The sequence below is a fragment of the Talpa occidentalis genome, unplaced genomic scaffold (genome assembly GCF_014898055.3).
Source record: "Talpa occidentalis isolate TD23 unplaced genomic scaffold, MPIMG_talOcc4v2.1 talOcc4.14, whole genome shotgun sequence".
In the NCBI taxonomy this organism is placed as follows: domain Eukaryota; kingdom Metazoa; phylum Chordata; class Mammalia; order Eulipotyphla; family Talpidae; genus Talpa; species Talpa occidentalis.
The window spans coordinates 22,149,953-22,168,308 of record NW_023601433.1 but is presented as its reverse complement, the minus strand read 5'-3'; the positions used below and the strand labels follow the sequence as shown (position 1 = coordinate 22,168,308).

General features: G+C 43.6%; 1 protein-coding gene across 5 annotated transcripts in view; it reads left to right on the top strand.

The window, feature by feature from the left end:
* URB2 (URB2 ribosome biogenesis homolog) overlaps positions 1 to 18,356 on the top strand; it is a 100,851-nt gene that overhangs the window by 2,997 nt on the left and 79,498 nt on the right. For 4 of the 5 annotated variants that reach the window (XR_008551709.1, XR_008551708.1, XM_054694848.1 and 1 more), the window contains exons 4-9: positions 985 to 1,161; positions 2,826 to 6,153; positions 8,872 to 9,032; positions 11,494 to 11,604; positions 13,417 to 13,659; positions 16,870 to 16,957. Coding sequence is in view for 3 of the 5 variants with exons in the window: in XM_054694848.1 (XP_054550823.1) it covers positions 985 to 1,161; positions 2,826 to 6,153; positions 8,872 to 9,032; positions 11,494 to 11,604; positions 13,417 to 13,659; positions 16,870 to 16,957 (4,108 nt within the window). In the remaining 2 variants the exon portion in view is untranslated. The remainder of the gene's footprint in view (positions 1 to 984; positions 1,162 to 2,825; positions 6,154 to 8,871; positions 9,033 to 11,493; positions 11,605 to 13,416; positions 13,660 to 16,869; positions 16,958 to 18,356) is intronic. The other variant, XM_054694847.1, reaches the window with a different exon arrangement.

The following is an 18,356-nucleotide window of genomic DNA, read 5'->3' as shown; positions in this document are numbered from 1 at the left end:
GATGAAAGGAACAGTCATGGCAGGCAGTTTGATCAAGGGCTTTGCTATCCTTCCCCTGAAAGATATCTTTCCCTTTAACAAGTGTCACAATTTGTATGTGATTGACAGTTCTGGTCTCATGGAGCCAAGAACTCACTACCTTTCCTCATGTTTATGAGTAAGGTAACATTACAGCAATAGAAACTATATAGAGTCAGTCCTTTTCATAAACCTTATGTGCATTATTTCACAGATGACTGTGTCTTCTGGGTGCAGTAAATAGATTGAGAGGTGAAGCACCTCTCATGGGATGTGTCTTTTGACTCATTTTGCTTTTGTGAGTGATTCATTTTTGTGGCCATTGTCTTTTGACTCTTTTTGCTTTTGTGTGTTATTCATTTTGTGGCCATTCTGAGCAATTATGCTTCTAACTTTTAAAATTTGGTGTAATTTAGAGAAGTTAGGATTTAGAAGAAAGTTAGGGTTTTACTTGAAACTTTTTATTGATCCCAGATGAAAACAAAATTAGTATTTTTCTCTTTTTGTTGATTACTTTATGAGCATTGTAATATATGAAAACATTTATGTAAGATTAATTTTTTTTAAAGATTTATTTATGCATACAAGAACTGGGGTACAGGCCCGAGGTGCAAGGGGTGAGAGGATTCACCAGAGACAGAGTGGGGAACAGAACAGGCGGATCTACTGAAATACACTGCTGAGGGGAGCAGCGGGTGAGGCAGACCTCTCCTGACTCACCATGTGAGTATCTCCCTGGCTAGGGATCAAACTGGTGCTGCAGTGGCTACGGATATCTTCATAGGTTGCGTCTTAACCCTTTGTGCCACCGGGGAGCCCCGTAAGATTAATTTTAAAGCAGAGTTTATTATTTTTTTTCTCCTGGAGATTGAATTTGACTATACCTGGAATGTCTCTATAAATGTCCAGCGTCTTTATTTTTTGGTGAAGAAATTTATTTCGAGAGTATATTTCTTCCAAATTCAGGTGTTACTTGATTGGGCAAGACAGTCTTTGGTTGCCTTTTATAAGAAAAGACTTGAACTGAAGGAAGACATTGTTGAAAGACTTTGGAACTATATAGATAACATTCTACATAGCAGAAAATTGCAGAATCTCCTCAAGAATGGAAAGACAATTGACCTTCAGATTTCCCTAGTCAAGGTAATTGTGTTGTCCTGTATGTGTTACATGTATCTCTGTTGATTTCCTGTTAATGCTGGAAGTTTGTTTCAGGGTTAATCACTTGAAGATGCAACAGTGTCAAACTAGGAGAGTGAGTAGAAGGGAATACTATTATTAAACTTACACCACTTGATAGTTATGGAATGCATACTACATGTTCTCAACTGTGCTAAGCACTTTGTTATTTAATATTCAAGAAAAACTTAGGACTGTTTTCATGAGCTGGTCGTTGATTATCTTTTAAATTGGGAAAAACATCCAGTAAATTATACTACTTTATGATTTAAAATTTTTCACCTTTCTGTTGGCCTTGAGGGAGAGCAGAGGCCAAAATCTGCATAGAACTTTCCTCAGGTTTTTGACTGAAAGTGATTTTAAAGTCTCAGACCAGAATTATGAAATTCATTGTCAAAACAGTAGTTTTAAATACTATGAGACTCATTATTGACAATAGAAAGCACTAATAATGAGCTGGTAATGTGCTCATTACAAGCCAGTAACTGGCTGAAAGTCACATATCTGGTTATTGGCAGGATTGGGATTTGAACCAGATCTGCCAGATTACAAAGTCTCTGTTTTTACTACCATGCCGCCTCTCCTAAACACGTATGCAGGCCGAAAGTCAGTAGAGGTCAGTTACAAGATTTTAATAGTTGAATTGCTTGAAATTATGTTCTATATTATGTGTCACTTTTAGAAGTAATAGACTAGTGGTCCCTAAAGTGGGTTATTCAGAATGATTCTTTGGGAGTGTGGAAAGAATACCTTATAATAGCTTATGTATTTTTTAAAAAAGTCATTTTAATTTTTATGTACTCTTTATAATCATATAACATATTAGTGCTATAGTTCTTATACAATTTGAGAAGAAATTATCCTCAAATGATTCTGTTGGTTGTTCTTATTGGGTATAACATGGAAAAAGATTTTGTAGGCAAGTTGTCTAATCAGAAAAATGTAGAAAATACTGAAATAGTATATTGACATATAAGTGTCCACAGCCAGCAGTTATTTGGGTGGAAATAATCACACCCATATAATTGTAGTACTGATTACTGTAGCATTTAGGAGAAATCTCATTCTTAAAGGCTGTAAGACTGAGAGAGCAAGCCACTTAGCCTGTGAGTGAATTTAGGAATCTGCCCAGCCCTCGTAATTTCTGGTGTTTGTGAATTTCAGAATTTTATAAGTAGTAGATTGTGCAGGAACTGGAGACATTTGCTTTTCTCTCTGAGTGACTTTTGCTTTGACTTTTAAATAGAAACAATATAATTGATTGTTAATAATGCATTTTGTACCCAAGGTCACTGTAGCATCTAAGCTGAATTCCAAGTTTCAGATCTTGGAAAAGTGATCTTTACAGTTTAAGTCTTACAAACTATATCCCTTTAAAAAGACATAGCAGATTTATAAGGACTCTGATTCCTTTTTGAACTTGTATTGGTAGGAGCTAGATGTGTTAATGAATTAAAACAAATGCTTTGCCTGCCTTTGGTGAGCTAAGTCCATTAAGCCCATTTAGATGTGATAATATGGGCATTTCTTTCTCATCAAGATGAGGACAAGGAATTGATTCTGTTGTGTTCTTTTGTGTGTGTGTGTAAGTTTAGGGTCATTAATGAATTTTCTTTTTTTATGCTCAGACCATCAATGAGAGAATAACCGACTTTTCTCTTTCGGGATCCCAAAGAAACATCTGTGCTGTGCTGAGCTGCTGCCAGGGCATCCTCTCAACGCCCGCCCTTGCTGTCATCTACACAGCTAAACAGGAGCTGATTGTGGCCTTGCTGAGCCACCTGTGCTGGCTGGCTTGTAGGCAGCCAGAAGGAACCGTGGTAGCCCAGTTATTTGAGGTCATTCACCTGGCCCTTGGCCATTACCTCTTGATCCAGAAGCAGCAGGTCAATCCACGACGTGCCTTTGGAGAGGTGACTGGACACCTGCTGCAGCCCTGCCTGGTTCTGAGGCACTTACTTTCAGGAGGCACATGGACACAGGCCAGCCATGGTCAGCTGCGGCCAACATTGAGCAGGGATGTCAGAAATCAGATTGAGACCATGCTTCGAGGGGGAGCTTTTCAGCCTGAGCTGCTCTCATCCTACAAAGGGGAGCTCCTTGACCAGCAGCAAGATGACTCAAAGATGGGGACCATGAAGAATCTTCTAGCTCCCTTGGATACCGTGATTGCCAGACTGGTAGATGCTGGTTACTGTGAACCATCTCTTCATGCTGCTGTTGTAGCCAATTCAGTGGCTTTGCTATATAAGCTTTTTCTAGATTCTTATTTTAAGGATGGGAACCAGTTTCTCTGCTTCCAAGTACTCCCGAGGCTGTTTGGCTGCTTGAGGATTTCACACTTGAAGGAAAAGCAGATAAAAACCCTGACTATGTCAGATTGGACCACAGAACTCCTGGTTGTGGAACAGCTGCTGAACTCGGTGACCACCAACAACATCTACAACATTGCAGAGGATAGAATCCGGCACGGAGAGACTCAATTCCACTTCTACCGCCGTTTGGCTGAGCTGCTGATAAACCATTCACAAGCATCTGTGCCAGCCTGGTTCCGCTGCCTCAAAGTTTTGATGTCTCTGAATCACTTGATTTTAGAACCAGATCTGGATGACCTGCTGGCTTCAGCGTGGATTGATGCAGAAGTAACAGAATTTCGAACCAAAAAGGCCCAGGAGATGCTTATTCACACTCTTTTCCAGACGTATGCTAAACTCCGACAAGTATCCCGATTGTTTGAGAAAGTTTTGGGGGTGATCTGTCTTCCAGCTGCAGAGATGCTGAGGCAACCTGTACTGGCCTCGGGCCCCTCCACAGTGCTCTCTGAGTGCCTCTTGGAGTTGCCTCTGAGTCAGATCTTGGACACTTGGTCCCTCCTGCTGGACCAGTTCCAGTCTTTGGTTTTACCTTCTTTGCAGACTGATGTGGACATGGCCCTAAAGTCACTGTCCCTGAGCTCCCTGCTACACTGCATCATGTTCAATATGAAGAGCCTGGACAACAGCACACCTCTGCCTGTTGTCAGAAGAATGCAGCGCACCATGGAGAGGATGCTCCGAGAGCTTGTAAAGCCCCTGCTGGACCTTCTAGACCCTCAGGGCCCAGAACCTGAGTTGTGGCTCCAGAAGGTTAGTGACTCTGCACTCCTGCTCGCTTGCACCTGGGCCCAGGTTGACACCATGCTCAGTTTAAACTGCAGCCAGTATCACTCTTTGGCTGAGGCCCTTCCAGATGTTGATCTGGAGATTTCCGACCTCCCTTCATTGCTTCCAGGTATAGAAACACACCTTTGGAAGAAGATAGAAAAGTTGACAGCACAGTTTGATTCCCTTGGCAGGCATTGCTTAGAACAGCTCTATCTGCAGAAAATGAAACGGACATTAATGCATGCTGGTTTCCAGTCTGAAGGAGCTCTCCACGCTTTGAGGCACGATGCTGCCTACATTCTCAGTGCTGGCAGAGATAGCTTGAATCATAGGGCAGCAGCTTCCTGGGATGGCCAGGTAGGGACAGTGAGTGCACTCACATACCCCATAGCACACTGGCACTTGATTGTGTCGAATCTCACAATTTTATTGCCCTATCTTTATCCAGATGATATGAAGTACTTGGCGAGTGTCCTGCTAAGCACTCTACCTATAAGCAAAGCCCAGGAAGGCTCAGCAGATGAGGAGCCACATATCACACTTGAAAAAATATCCCAGGCTATTTTTCACAGCCCTCTCTTTCCAGAAATGCAGTCCCTACATTCTGCTTTCTTAATGCGCCTGTCTGCAAGGTGTACTAGTATTTTGTGTTCTGGCGCCCAGACTGAAGCATGCCACCTCCACCAGCAGTTGCCTTGGCTTTTTGAAAAGGACCACGTGGTTGTGACTCTTTGGGAAAACAGATTTGCAAAAGTTGGACCTGAAGGTGTAGAGACAAGAGGAGAAATTGCCCAAAACTTACTATCCTTGATCAAGAGTGACTTCCCCATTCAGCTGGAGGGAGAACAATTAGAAAGCATCCTGGAGCTTTTGGAAGTTATTTCTGCTCTACAACTGGATAGTCTCTCGACTCCCTATCACCTCCATTATTTTCTTGTGTTACTCTCCATGACCATCGCGGAGTTGGGAGACTCTTGCTCCTCCTCACTCATCTTGAGGTTTTTGATGACTTGCTACCAGCTTCTGGGCCATCTACAAAGGGGGAAAAGTGCCCGCTCAGTGCTCAAGATTATGTATGCTAGTGATATTTTTGAGATTGTACTGACCTCATTGTTCAAAGCCAGTAGTAGATTTCCCATTGCTGTGGATGACCCCTTTTGGTTGGAATTCCTCCAGGTGGTAGGGACATTCTTAGAACAACTGATGCGGATGATTGTCCAGATAAAGCTGAACTTGGTGCTCAATTTTGGGAAAATCGTTGCTTTTCTCTCACATTGCAAACTGTATACGGAAGCAACTTCAGGCAAACAGTTGGAAAATCAGAATCTTCTGGGTAGGCAGCTCCTTCTGCTGTCTTTAACCAAGTTGTGCCAAGTCCTGGGGCCTTTTGTCAGAGAGCCAAAGCAGCAGCACGAGGTCCCGGAAGGGCTGCCAGAGCTGTTGCACCAGGCCATTCTCCAGACCGGAGCCCTGCTGCAGCTCTGCTCTGCGGGCAGGGTGCAGGCATGGCGCCTTCCTGCTGCCTTCATCTCCTCGGTTGTCACGCTCTTAGAAGCACATGTGGGCCAGGACTCCGGGTACAGACGGCTGGAGCTTTCCCCAAAGACTGATGGCACGCTGCTCTCCCATACTGCCCTCTACCAGGCCGTGTACTCCCAAATACTGTCAGAGTTGCCGGGGCTAGCGGGAAACATTCCTTCTTTCCAGGCAGCTGTGCGCTTTTTCACTCTCTTCTTCTTGAAGCCAGAACTCCATCCCAAGAAGGATTCTGTTTTTACCTCCACGTTTCATTCTGTGAGAAAAGTTCTCGCAGGTAAGATATTTTCTCTTGAGCTAATTCTGTACTGTACAGCTTTTGGTAAAGGGGTAGCTAAGGGGATGGCAAGGTGGGTTGCTGCCCCTGTTCCCCCTTTTGGAACAGGTGTACAAAAGGTACCACCTGGTGAGCAGTGAGGATACCTCCTTTCCAGTTGACTTCCAGGGATTCACCCCCAGCGCTTGCGTCCTCTGCTGCAGAGTAGTGGACCCGCCTGTTGTTTTCCTGCTTTTCACAGTCTTGTAGGTGTGTTTAGCACCCTGGGTTTTTGTATATTTTGGGGATTGTCCTGGCTTACAGTTTTGAAACCCACTACTGTTCTCTTACATCCCGGCCCTGGCTGATCGTGTCCATCTTACTAGGTGACATTTCTGGATCAGATTTTCAGTGCCATCAGTTGACTTAAGAAAGATATAAAATCTGTCAACTTTTAAATGCAAAAGGGAACCTCATACAATTCCTTGCAGACTTGATTTCAATCCCAGGTCTCAGTGTGGTGCTCAGCCATTGCTGGGGCTTTGGTGCTAATTGGGCAAAGGCCCAGTTGATGTCATTGTGGCGTTTAGTCAAATGTCACTCTTCCAGGCCAGCTAATCAGAGCCATAAGCCGGGCCAGGCTTTTTATACATGAGGACTAGGTAGCTGCTGTCCCCCAGGTCAAAGGATAATGGGCCACATTTCATCCCTGACTGTGTTAAGATAGCACATGTCACACAACACAGTCACCGTGTTCTCTTTTTGTTTTGATTGTTATTGAGGTGTTAGGGTTAGTTAGGTAGCCATTGGAGGTGAGGTTGGGGAGGCCATCAGCCAAAGCTAACCCTTAGAACACATGGCTGTCTGCTGCCCGGTGGAGAAGCTCCGACAGGCGAGATGGGAACAAAGGCACGTTCAGATAGGAACGTGTTAAATGGGTCCTTGCAGGCGGTAAAGCCTCCTGGTCTGCCTGGGCCAACGCCAGACTGAAGTGTGGCTTGAATAACTCTGCTCTTGTGTCTCTTTCAATAGCCTTTCCGTCACTGCCTTGATTGTGGATCGACTGAAAGGCTTTGTTGTCACATGTTCTAGCTTATTCTGGCAGCAACTCTTTTAGGGAATGCTGTTCACCTTCTCAGTGGGGGCTAAAATTTAGTCTTTTATTAATGCTAGTTACAATGTTGAAATAAACAGCCTAAGAAGTGGCAGCTGGTGGTCTGAAGCTGGTCTCTGTGACACTCCCCACCCCCCTTAAAATTTTTTTTCTTTCTTTAGGCAACATTGATTTACAACAGAACATGATTTAGGGGTATAGTTCCCACCTCCTCAGTTGTTTGTCCCCACACCACAGCCACCAAAGCACCCATAATCCCTTATCAAAGACAATTGGGTCCCTCCCCTGTTTGTTTCCACCTCCACCTTGCCTCTCTTTCTAACAGCCTTATTTCTGCAGTCATATTTCTAGGGTTTTTTGGGGGTTTAGTTTTACCAGTTCCTTTGTTATTTTTTTCCTCTATGTTCCACATGAGTGGAATCATTCAGTACTTGTTTCTTCCTCTTACTTCACTTAGCATTATTCCCTTCAGTTCCATCCATGTTGTTACAAAGGGCAAAACTTCGTCCTTTTTTACAGCTGAGTGGTATTCCTGTGTGTGTGTATGTGTGTGTGTGTGTGTGTGTGTGTGTGTGTGTGTGTGTGTGTAAACACATACTGCATCGTCTTAATCTACTTCACTGTCAATGCACATATTTAGGTTGCTTCCATAACTTGGCAATACCCCTTTGTTACACAGAAAACTCTGTCCTTTTCCCTCCAACCTGAGTTGAGGTGGTCTCTAAGTACTGTGTCCCTGATGTATTGTGCCTTTGAGCCCAGGGGCAGAGCCTTGGTTGTGGTGGTAGTGATGGTGTGTTGTGAGGCCAGCTGCTCTGGGGCCCCCTCAGATCACAGGCACTGGTGTTGCTGCTGGATCCAGGCCTCATATACTGGAGCTCTGTTAGACTCTGCCTGGAGACAATACTGGAGTTGTGAGAGGTCTGGAAGAAAGGCCAAGTGAAGGGTGGTCCAAGATTTGGGACAGGAAGGAGTGTTAAGGTTGGCTGTGGATATCTGAAAAGTGGCCATCTGTATTCCCAAGTGATTCAGGTGGGTTTCAGCTCATAAAAATGAACATTTATAAGGAGTCCTTCTGATGGTGGAATGGACTACCTCAATTCAATTACAAAAACCATTACTTAAAACATGGTTCATGTTTGTGTGGAGCTATATCCTGTTAAGGAGATGGAGTGTTGATGTTGGCCTCTCTAGTTAAGTAAACAGACATTCACAAAAATTACATGAATCACAGAATAATGAAATGCTCTAGAGGGATCCAGAGCCATGGAACTTTGGGTTGAGAGACTGCATGCAGGCAGAGCATTAGTAAATAGTGGTCTTGGAAGGATGGTAGGACAGGTGGCCATGGCAGGGGGTGCTAACATGTGTGGTTGACACAGTCCTCTGTGTTACTTGCCAACCACAGGAGTTGGGGCCCTGTGCCCTTTCACTAATGAGGGAAGTGAGGCTCAGAGAGGTCATGAGTCCAGGGTCTTACATCTTGTGGGAAACTTGAGCCTAGATCTTAATCTTGCAAAGCCTTTGGAGTCTGCTGCTGCCTATTTCATCACTGGCTACCCTGGCTTATTTCTCCTGTCTATTGTTTATCACATCTGAACAGCTTTGGTTTTTTTTCCGCACAGATCCTGCAATTCCAGCTCATGTATTTCAGGATATTGAACCTCATTTGGGAATCTTGTTCACCCAAATGTTAGAGGTTGGGACCACGGAGGACTTTAGGATGGTGATACAGTGCATCCTGCAAGGACTAGATGTCAGTAATGCATGGAAGGCGGACGTGCAGGTGGGTAGCTCCTTTCTCCCTTCATGGTAGCCACATAAGTGACATTAGCTTAAGTGGGAAAACTTATTTGAGAAGAGGTATCACCCCTAGCACTAAGCAAACACAGAATCAAACGGATAGAGCCTGTAGGCAAAGAGGGAGCTTACAGAAGGAGCTCTGGCCTCTGGATAGGCCTGGGACCTCTCCAGTGAAAGGGGAATTTTTCAAATTATAACTCTTCTTAGTATATTAAATACTAAATGTTATATACTCTTAATATTGATACACAGAAAAGCTATATTCTGTTCAAACTTTGCTTAAGACCTCTCCCATCATAGTTTTCGAAAAACCTGACTCGATTTGGTCACACTGCCCAAACCCCATCTGAGAATCACTCAGTTTAATGGGTTTCCTCCCTTTTTTTTTTTTAAAGATTTATTTATTTATTTATTTATTTATTTATGCAAGCACTGGGTACAGTCAAGTGAGAGAGGGTGAGAAAATTCACCAGAGCCAGAGTGGGGAGCAGAACAGGCAAACTTGATGAAGTACACTGCTGAGGGGAGCAGTGGGCGGCAGGGGAGGCTTGCGTGCCATGCGGGACCCTCGCCCGGCGGCCGGGGATCGAACCGTGCTGCAGAGGCTGCAAGCAGCCTCGCAGCCCAGCGCTCAACCGCTGCGCCACCAGGGGAGGCCCTTAACTGGTTTCCTTCTGAACTTTGCACCTTAGATTATTTTCTAGTTGCTAATCAAACCCTGCATTTGCGTTGGGCCTCCCCTGTTTTGGAGCGCTGTTGCATGGAGCTCACCACCTGGAGTTTGTGCCTAGACAGCTCTGTGCCCTGGACCTGTCAGACGTTGCCCCACTTACACAGGAGGGACAAGGGGCCAGGTTTTCAGATCTTCTAGTTCTGAATTTTTTCCTGTCTCATAATTGACTTCTTGACTGCTGGTGACCATCAACACAGAGGGGTTGGGTTTGATTTGGATGGGAGGAATGCTGGAGGTGGGTATTTAGGTCAGGGGGCTCAGCAAGGAGTACTCACATCGCCTTTATGTGAGCAGGAGGCCTGCGTGGACTGGAGCTCAGCTGCTCCACGGCAGCATCCTCGCCCCTGGGACACTTGCCCAGCTCTTTCTCTCGGAGTCTTTACTGTGTGCCCTCTCACTGACTGTGCCATGACTTTGAGAAGGCCTCTTAGTTTCCTTTCAGGAAACCAAGGCAAATCCATGCATTTTCATTTAAACTGGTCAGATAATCTGAGATGACTCAGCATTCAAAGATGGAGAGGTGGGTCTCTCTGGTGGCGCATGTGGTTAAGATGCAACCTATGACGCTATGGGCAGCCACTGCAACACAAGTTTGATCCCCAGCCAGGGAGTTACCCACCCACATGGCTCAGCAGACCTCTCCTGACTCACCTGCTGCTCCCCTCCGCAGTGTATTTCGGTTGCTCTGCCTGTGCTGTTCCCCACTGTCTCTTGGTGAATCCTCTCACCCCCCCCGCACCTCTGGCCTGTGCCAATTCTTGTATGTGTAAATAAATAAATCTTTAAAAAAAATACAAAGATGGAGAGGATTTGGATAGAGTGACCCAGAGTTGGGGACATCATGGAAACAGGGTGGAGGGTGGCATATGCACAGTGCAGTGAACATGTTGGACTGCTGGGAGTGGTGGGCATAGACATGTGAGAAATTGGACTGGCAAGGGGTGCCAGCCACAGGCCATTGGTTCCTGCAGACAGGAGGGAGGTGGTTCCCGAGTTGCAGGCGGAAGTGGGAGGTGAGGAAGTAGGCATAGGATAGACCCAGCCAGAGGGATTGAGAGAGGGAGAGCAAGAGCAAAGGGCCAAAACCAGAGTTTTGTGGCTTGTGGGTCTGCAGTGTTAGGGGAGGAGGAGGCTGGCGTGAGGCTGGCATGAATGGTGGAAGATGCCCAGCATGGGGTCATACCTTACTGATGAGGGCACTCAGTGACGGTAGTTCACTTCCCACAGTTTGAAACCATCACCTGTGATCCTGGTGCCTAACCTTAATTGTTTTACTTTGTCCATGTTTCCTTCTGCCTCCTTTTCCATCAGTGTATATGTTCTTGCCCAGGTCAGTCAAAACCTCAGTCACCCCCTTTGGCACTGACTTGACGAGATAGGCTCTGTATACTCAGATCCCTGTTCCTGTTTGTGCCTCTTTTTACTTCATTATCTGGTGCATTCATATTTGGTTTAGTGGGATGACTACTGGAAAGGTTCTTCTGTTGCCCATTTCTGCTCATCTTACTCATTTATTCCCTCACTGCTTGGTCATGTAAAGGACATTGCCCTCAGAACTTAAACCAAACCAGGTTCCGTCCTTGCCTCTGACACGGGGCTTCTAACAGACCCGGCTTTTTCACTTCAGCACCAGTGACTGGACTTCTTCCAAGGTGGGTTTCTTAAGAGAGTTGGCTATTTCTGTTGCTAAGTTTTTCCCCTTTTGCCCTAGACCATTTTGTCAGCTGTTATGTTGATCAAGTTGCTTCTGAACTGTCTGTCCAGTGGAGAGAAAGCGAGTATGTTCTGGCGTGCGTGCCCCCAGATCATCACGGCTCTAACTGTGAGTACCCCCGAGAGTTGTGTTTTCCTCATCACCTCTCTCCCCAGAGATGGAGGCAGGTCTTTGCTTCTGCCATTTTCAGGTTTTATGCTGAATGTGTTTGTAGGGTTGTGTCCTGAAGAAGACTGAGAATGCTTTCTTGTCAGTGTGTCCTGTCAGTGCTTCTGTCTGTCTGCATGTGCTGGTGTCATCAGTAGCAGACGTGGTGTTAGTGGCGGTATGAAGGGCCACTGGGAGCACTGGGGAGCCCTCGATGGGCAGGAAGGGAAGGAATGTGGTGACAAAATGAGACTATTGTGGAGACAGTTGTATAGAGGAGATGAGAAGGTATTTGAGGGTTGGCTTTATCCCCACAAAATTTTGTGGTCATTTAGCACATTAGTGATTCATTTGTAGGGGTGTGTGTGTGTGTGCATGTGTGTGTGTTTAAAGTCTATGAATCAGGTGAGCAAAAATTGACATTATAGAATGGGATAGTAATCTTGCAGATAGATCATTGTTACAATCCTTTCTAAATGTTTGATCTGGCATCTGGTAAATATATACTAGCGTCATTAAAACAAAAGCTAAGTTCAAATTGGAACTGTCTCTATGTTTCTAAAGAGTCAGGCATCAATATTCTTCTCTTGAACTGAAAAGAGTAGTAGCTGCCTTACCATTGTTTTTAGCCATAATTCCAGCTTAGTGCTACCCACCTGAGAGAATTGCTCTGGAGCAACATACTCTCAGGGCAAGAGGAATGAAGAAATACTGTTAATATTCTTTCCTGTTCTTTTATCTCGTTGCTTTGTTATTTTCCTGGGAATCTGCATTGGTGGGTGAATCCCCTTTATCTAGTATATGTAGTGGACATCAGCGAGAGGAGTGCAGGGGCCATAGTGGAGGAAGAGGGTCCTCTGTGGTGCATGGTTAGTGTTGTCAGTAAGCATAGTTGGTCTGTATTGACATAAAACCTAGTCTGGAAACCACTATGGTAAATCTAAGGGGCATAACATGAAGTGAGCCTAGCAGAATACCCAGGAAAAAAAACATTGCGAGAGATAGGCCCAAAAGGCCTCACCAGGGGTGCTATTTATAGGTGGCAGTGAAAGGGGGACCACATGTAAGCTCTCCTGGGTTGCATAGGGAAGTCTGTGAGCTATCTTCCACCTCTCTTTAAATGCTAGAATAATAATTTAATGTTTTTAGAGCTGGTTTTTAACAAATGAAGTTTAATTATAGTCCTGCAGAACTAATGATCTTTTGGGGAAAATATGGTTATGTTTGTCTGAGGTAAAGTTTTTCTGTTCTGAGAAATTGGATGAACTTTTTTTATAAGAAATAATGTCTCTTTGTGGTAGATAAATCCAACCAAAAGTGTGGACTGAAATGGGAAGCCCATAGTAGGTCGTCCTTGGAGATTAAATCCCTGGCCTTCAAAAATAAACAGACAACTATAAACCAGAAGCATTCTGCAGGGGAGAGGGAGAAAGAGGGATCAAAATGAGTGAGGGAAGAACACAAGGGACTATTGGTGAAGGTGCACGTGTGAATTGGTGGTGGAAATTCTGTGGGGATTACACCTAAGAAAAGATAGCAAACATTGTAAAAAAAAGTGAACAATTAAGTAAAATATATATAAATAAATTATAAAAAAAAAAATCCCTGGCCTTCATGTCTTTTCAAGCTGCCCACTGACCACTCCAGTTCATCTTGACGTCTGGACAGTCTTATTTGTCACTTCAGTTTTTAACATCTGTCTGCTTCAATTTTTGTGTTATTTGGGGGGAAATCATCTTTGTTTCCTTGCCTTTATTCCTTCTTGCCCCATAGCTGCAAAACCGAGAGGCTTGTCAGGAGCAGCCTGTGCCCCTCAACGTGGTTGGGCCCATTTTGGATGTTCTGGCTGCGCTGCTGCGGCAAGGGGAAGACAACATCAGCAACCCACACCATGTCAGCCTGGCCTTCAACATCCTGCTAACGGTTCCTCTGGACCACCTGAAGCTTCCCGAGTATGGGACCATTTTCCCGAAGGTGCACAACGTGCTCTTCTCGATCCTGCAGTGTCACCCAAAGGTGAGGAGGAGGAACAGGGCACCAAGCAGCCTTTTTCTTTGTTAACAGGGTGATGTCAACCTTCAATAAAATGGCAAACTAAACTGTTGCAGGGTAATAAAAAAATGACTTGCTAAGTAAACTGTCTGGCTCCAGTAATTTCCAGGGCCAAAGTGGTTTTTCAAGCACAGATATACTTAATCCTCTCATAGGACTCTCTGAGTGAGCTCACCTTGGTTGGATCTGATGTTTGAATAGTGTTTGTGTGCTGCCTGGCTAAGGAAGCTCCGTACAAATGACTCGTTTTTTTTGGTAGTCCATGTTTTTACTGTCTCTCACTGGCTTAGATCTTTCTTTTTTGGATTTACGATTCAAATGGGTATAGGAAGTGAGGCATAGTTTTGTAAATGCTGCCTTTTATATTAAACTGAGACCAGCAAAAAATACCCCATGAAAAAGATCTCAGTTCAGGCTGGCATGTGTTGAATATTTGTTCTGTGTCTCATTTTACCCCAACGGCAAGTCTGTGAGAGGTGGTAATCCCATTTTGTTGGCATAGAAACTGAGGTTCAGAGCAGCTAAATGATTTGACCAATGTCACCCAGCTGAGTCTAAATCTTGGATTCAAGACTGTTGGTTTTTCAGCTAGCTTCTTTTCACTGTGCAACTGCTACAGATAGGATGCCTGGGAACTCATAAGCAGCAAAGATACATTTACACAGGCACATTCAAATATTTGTAAGTGTTTTAGGTTATAAGGTTAGAGACCTGCCAACAGTGCAGTTTAAAAAAAATTATTCTCTGTCCAACTAAGACATTCATGACATTGGGACTCACTCCAGTGCCTTCCCCAGTTAACAATTGCCTTTGGCCCTACCTATTGGCATCTTAGTTATCAAATCTCGCTGCTGATGGTGAAATTTTTATATGACCATAACCTATAAATGCAAAACAAATCAATTACAAACAAATTGCAGATCTTGCAAAAGATGCAGGATTTCATGCAGTTGATGAAAGTAATATTAGAAAGCTATGTGAATCTCCCACAAAACCACAAATAAATGACATTTAACAGAATTAGACCATTTAATGAAAGGTGAAAATTGACTAAGATAATCACATCATTACAATAAAGAATGATGTAACTAATAATGGTAGCTCTCATATGTTGCCAGTGGGATAGAGTCAGGGGGAGAAGGTAGCGCTGGTGATGATGGCATAATGGTGATAAGAGCACCAGGCTACAGTGCGAAGATAAGTCTTAAGGGTACATAGCAGGAGGTCACACAGCCAGCGTTCCCAGCAGAACAATCATAATTGGTGCTGCTGTGAGCACTGTACATGCTTTCACTTATTTAACACTCTTGTCAACCTATTAAGCTCATTTTGCAGAGGAGGAAACAGGCAGAGAAAGGTTGACAGTTGGTCCAGGATCACATATTAAGCCAGGGCGTGAATCCGGTGTGTTCCTGAACTTGGTTTCTGAGAGGCCCTTGGAAAATTTGAGGAAGCTCTGCAATGTTTTTACAAAAACAGTGCTGAAATTGCTGCAACAGCTGATACTTTGATATGAAGGGTGTGTTATGCCCTGAAGGATTTGTTTGACTAAATCATACCAAAGTGAAGAATCCCAACACGATTTACTCTGTGTTCGTTCTAAGAATTAGAGCAGCACCGTCCAACAGAATGCCTGCCATGATGGACATATTCTCCAGCTGCTTTGTCCAGCACAGAAACCACTAGCCTCACGTGTCTCGACTAGGTCTGGGTTTTAATTTTAATTAAGATCGTTTTTATTAATGTGGCTTCATGGCAGCTCTGTTGGACAGTGTGTTGTTTTGATCACAGTGTAAGGATAGTTGAGTATAGAAGAAGCATGTTTTACAGTTTCAATGTCATTTTTCCAGGTAAAAGCCTAGTCAGAACTTTGCACTAAAAATGAGAAGTTTAACTCCCCATTTTAAATGGATTGCTTTATGTAGTCTTTTTCCTAATGCCGAATATACTTGAATACATTGGCTGCTATTGTTCTTCCTTTTATTTATTTATTTTTTAGAGATCTAATTGACTTTACTAAAGGATTTATGAATCCAGCAGCATCCCATCTAGATACCACAAGGGCTCACACTAAGTTGGAGGTATTTATAGATGGAAAGAGCTCGGAGGCTGAAGGGCCCTTTCCATGCTGTGCTCTGCCATTGCCATGCCCCTGCCTCAGTTTACCCTCCTGTCGAATGATGATTCTGGTGATCTGACCTCCCATGTCTCTTCCAGCTCCATCACCCTGACTCTCCTCTTCACAGGACTCATTCTTGGGGGAGACTGCTCTAAGAATCAGAGTTGAAGATAACAGTTTCCTCCATGGAGCTATTCTCCATGTGCCTGATTTTCTTTATTTCAGCTTAGGGAGGGAAAAAGATTAATTTGTAGAAAATTCAGTTTATCTTCAGTCAGATTGGAAGCTAACCTCAAATATTTCCCAGAAGTTGTGTTATCGTTACTGAAATAAGTAGTTAAAGTAATTGTGAACTGTCCTAAAAAATGGCAATTATGTTTGGGTATAATAAGATAATCTTTCAAGTATAATCTTAAAGATAGAATATAGGATAGACCATTGGGCCTCAAGAATGAATTATCTATTATATCTAAATTTAGGCTTCTACTTTGGCTGGAGAAAAATCTCCGCAGGATCCAAGGTTTACCCTAGAACTAATAAATTCTGGAAGGATTCTGCTGAATGGCTTGGATGTCTGCAAGCATCACCATTTCCTGGAAAAATCAATAAAAGTGCTCCACCAGTTAATCTACACACTCAGAGGAGTGGAGGTTTTAATTCTGGATCCTGAAAAATCCACTCTAGAACTGAGAGAAGCACTACATTTCACAATTCGCAGACCTCACGTCATGTTCTTAACAAAGGTTTTTCATATTTCCTACCAAACATTTCCCCATCTGGGAAAGTTGGGGAGAAGCTTTCCTCCTGAACCCTGTATACCTCTTCCCCCTGAGGAGTAAGTAACTCTTTTAAAAAATAACAACAGAAAAGTCAATATCTTACTGCTTCTGTTTTTCTCCACATGCGCATGAGTTTGCCCTTTTGCATGGAGGGGCATGGAAGGGGAGAATGTACACTTCAGGTTAATCCTAGGTGACTTAAAAGAAAAGTGGAACTTGAAATAAAGAATTACTACATTTTTTTTAACTTACATTTGTCTATTATTATTACTACAGGTAATGCTGAAAGCCATCCCTTCTTTCTTGAACTGTTTTAATAGATTGGTGTTTTCAGTTATTCATGAAGGACGACAGAAAGACAAAGGTAATTCAGAGCAGTAGTATGAAATATGCAGTTTTAAGTGTGTTTATCATGTGTCTCTGAGCACATACGTTGCTGAAAATAACACTACCCAGTTGAGTTTAATTAAGAGAAATATTCATATAATATTCAAATAATGAAAAAAAATTTCCAGCTCACCTTTTTTTCACTTTACTATATCCAAAATAGTGACTGCATTTGACATCTTATTGAAATAGTGTTTTCTGGGGGAAAAATGTGTCTAAATTTAGGAAATATTTACTCTCATAGAAAGGGAATAAAAATGACTAGTCTCATTGCTGTACTTAAGGAGTTTATAGTTTAGCATTATTTATTTATTTATTTATTTATTGGACAGAAAGGGGGGATTTATTGAAATACACTGCTGAGAGGAGCAGTGGGCGAGATGGGAATATTTAAATGAAACAGGCCTCATTTTGTAAAAGGGGTAAGTTCCTGAAGCTTGTCTCTTCTTGGCAAGGTCAGATTTGTTTACCAATGAAGCAAACTGCCATATGGCAATAGCATAAATTAGGTGGGCAGCTCTGTTTTTCAATCTTGAAGTTTGTTGATTCCTGCTAAATTTCTAATTTGGAGAAGATCCTCATTATTTAAAAATTTGCATATAAAGTGAAACTGTATTGCTCCATTTCAAATTTGCAAACCACAGAACAGCCTCATACCATAGCATGTGCTGAAACTGAGCGTGAGCACCAGTTACCTGATGGGGGGCTCGGGGTACACAAAGGAAGCTGGCTTAACTCAGAGGGGAGGGTGCTGGGGAAGACCCTGTGGCAATAGTTCTAGACTGGCTAGAAACATTTGAGTGGCACTCAGCTTCTCCCAGTGTGAATCAGTTTAGTAGGTTCAGACCTGTAGATTTGTCACAGCTACTTAATCCAATTAACTTGAGAGAAAAGGTATAGTTATCAGTGGAGTGTAATTTCCAGGTTATTCTGCTTGGTTTGGGGATCAGCCAGTGGCACAGTTGGGTATTTCGCTTGTTCATATACGCCCCGCAGAACGTGTGGCAATGTAATATTGCAAATATATTTAGGAGCAGGATTGGAAAACAGGCTCTGTCTCCTATGCTAGCCTTGGTCAGTCAGTGGTGGTTGCCGATAGCTCTGTGGAGGCCTCTAAAATCATGTCTGAACTCAGCAAGAAAGAATCTCTGTTCTGGCTAGTGATGTCTACCTAGACAGGAGAGCTGGCAATGTAGGGAAGGCTCTCGTAGGCCTTGGTGAGCAATGGTCAGGCAGAACCCTGGTCACAGGCTGTATGTGATTGTAAATGTGTCCTGTGTCTGTTCTGAAGGGCCATGGGGGATAGCACATTCCTTGTGCTCAGCTCTGTGCTATGTCTTTGTTCATGTAGCTCACTCACCTCCACTCTGCCAAGA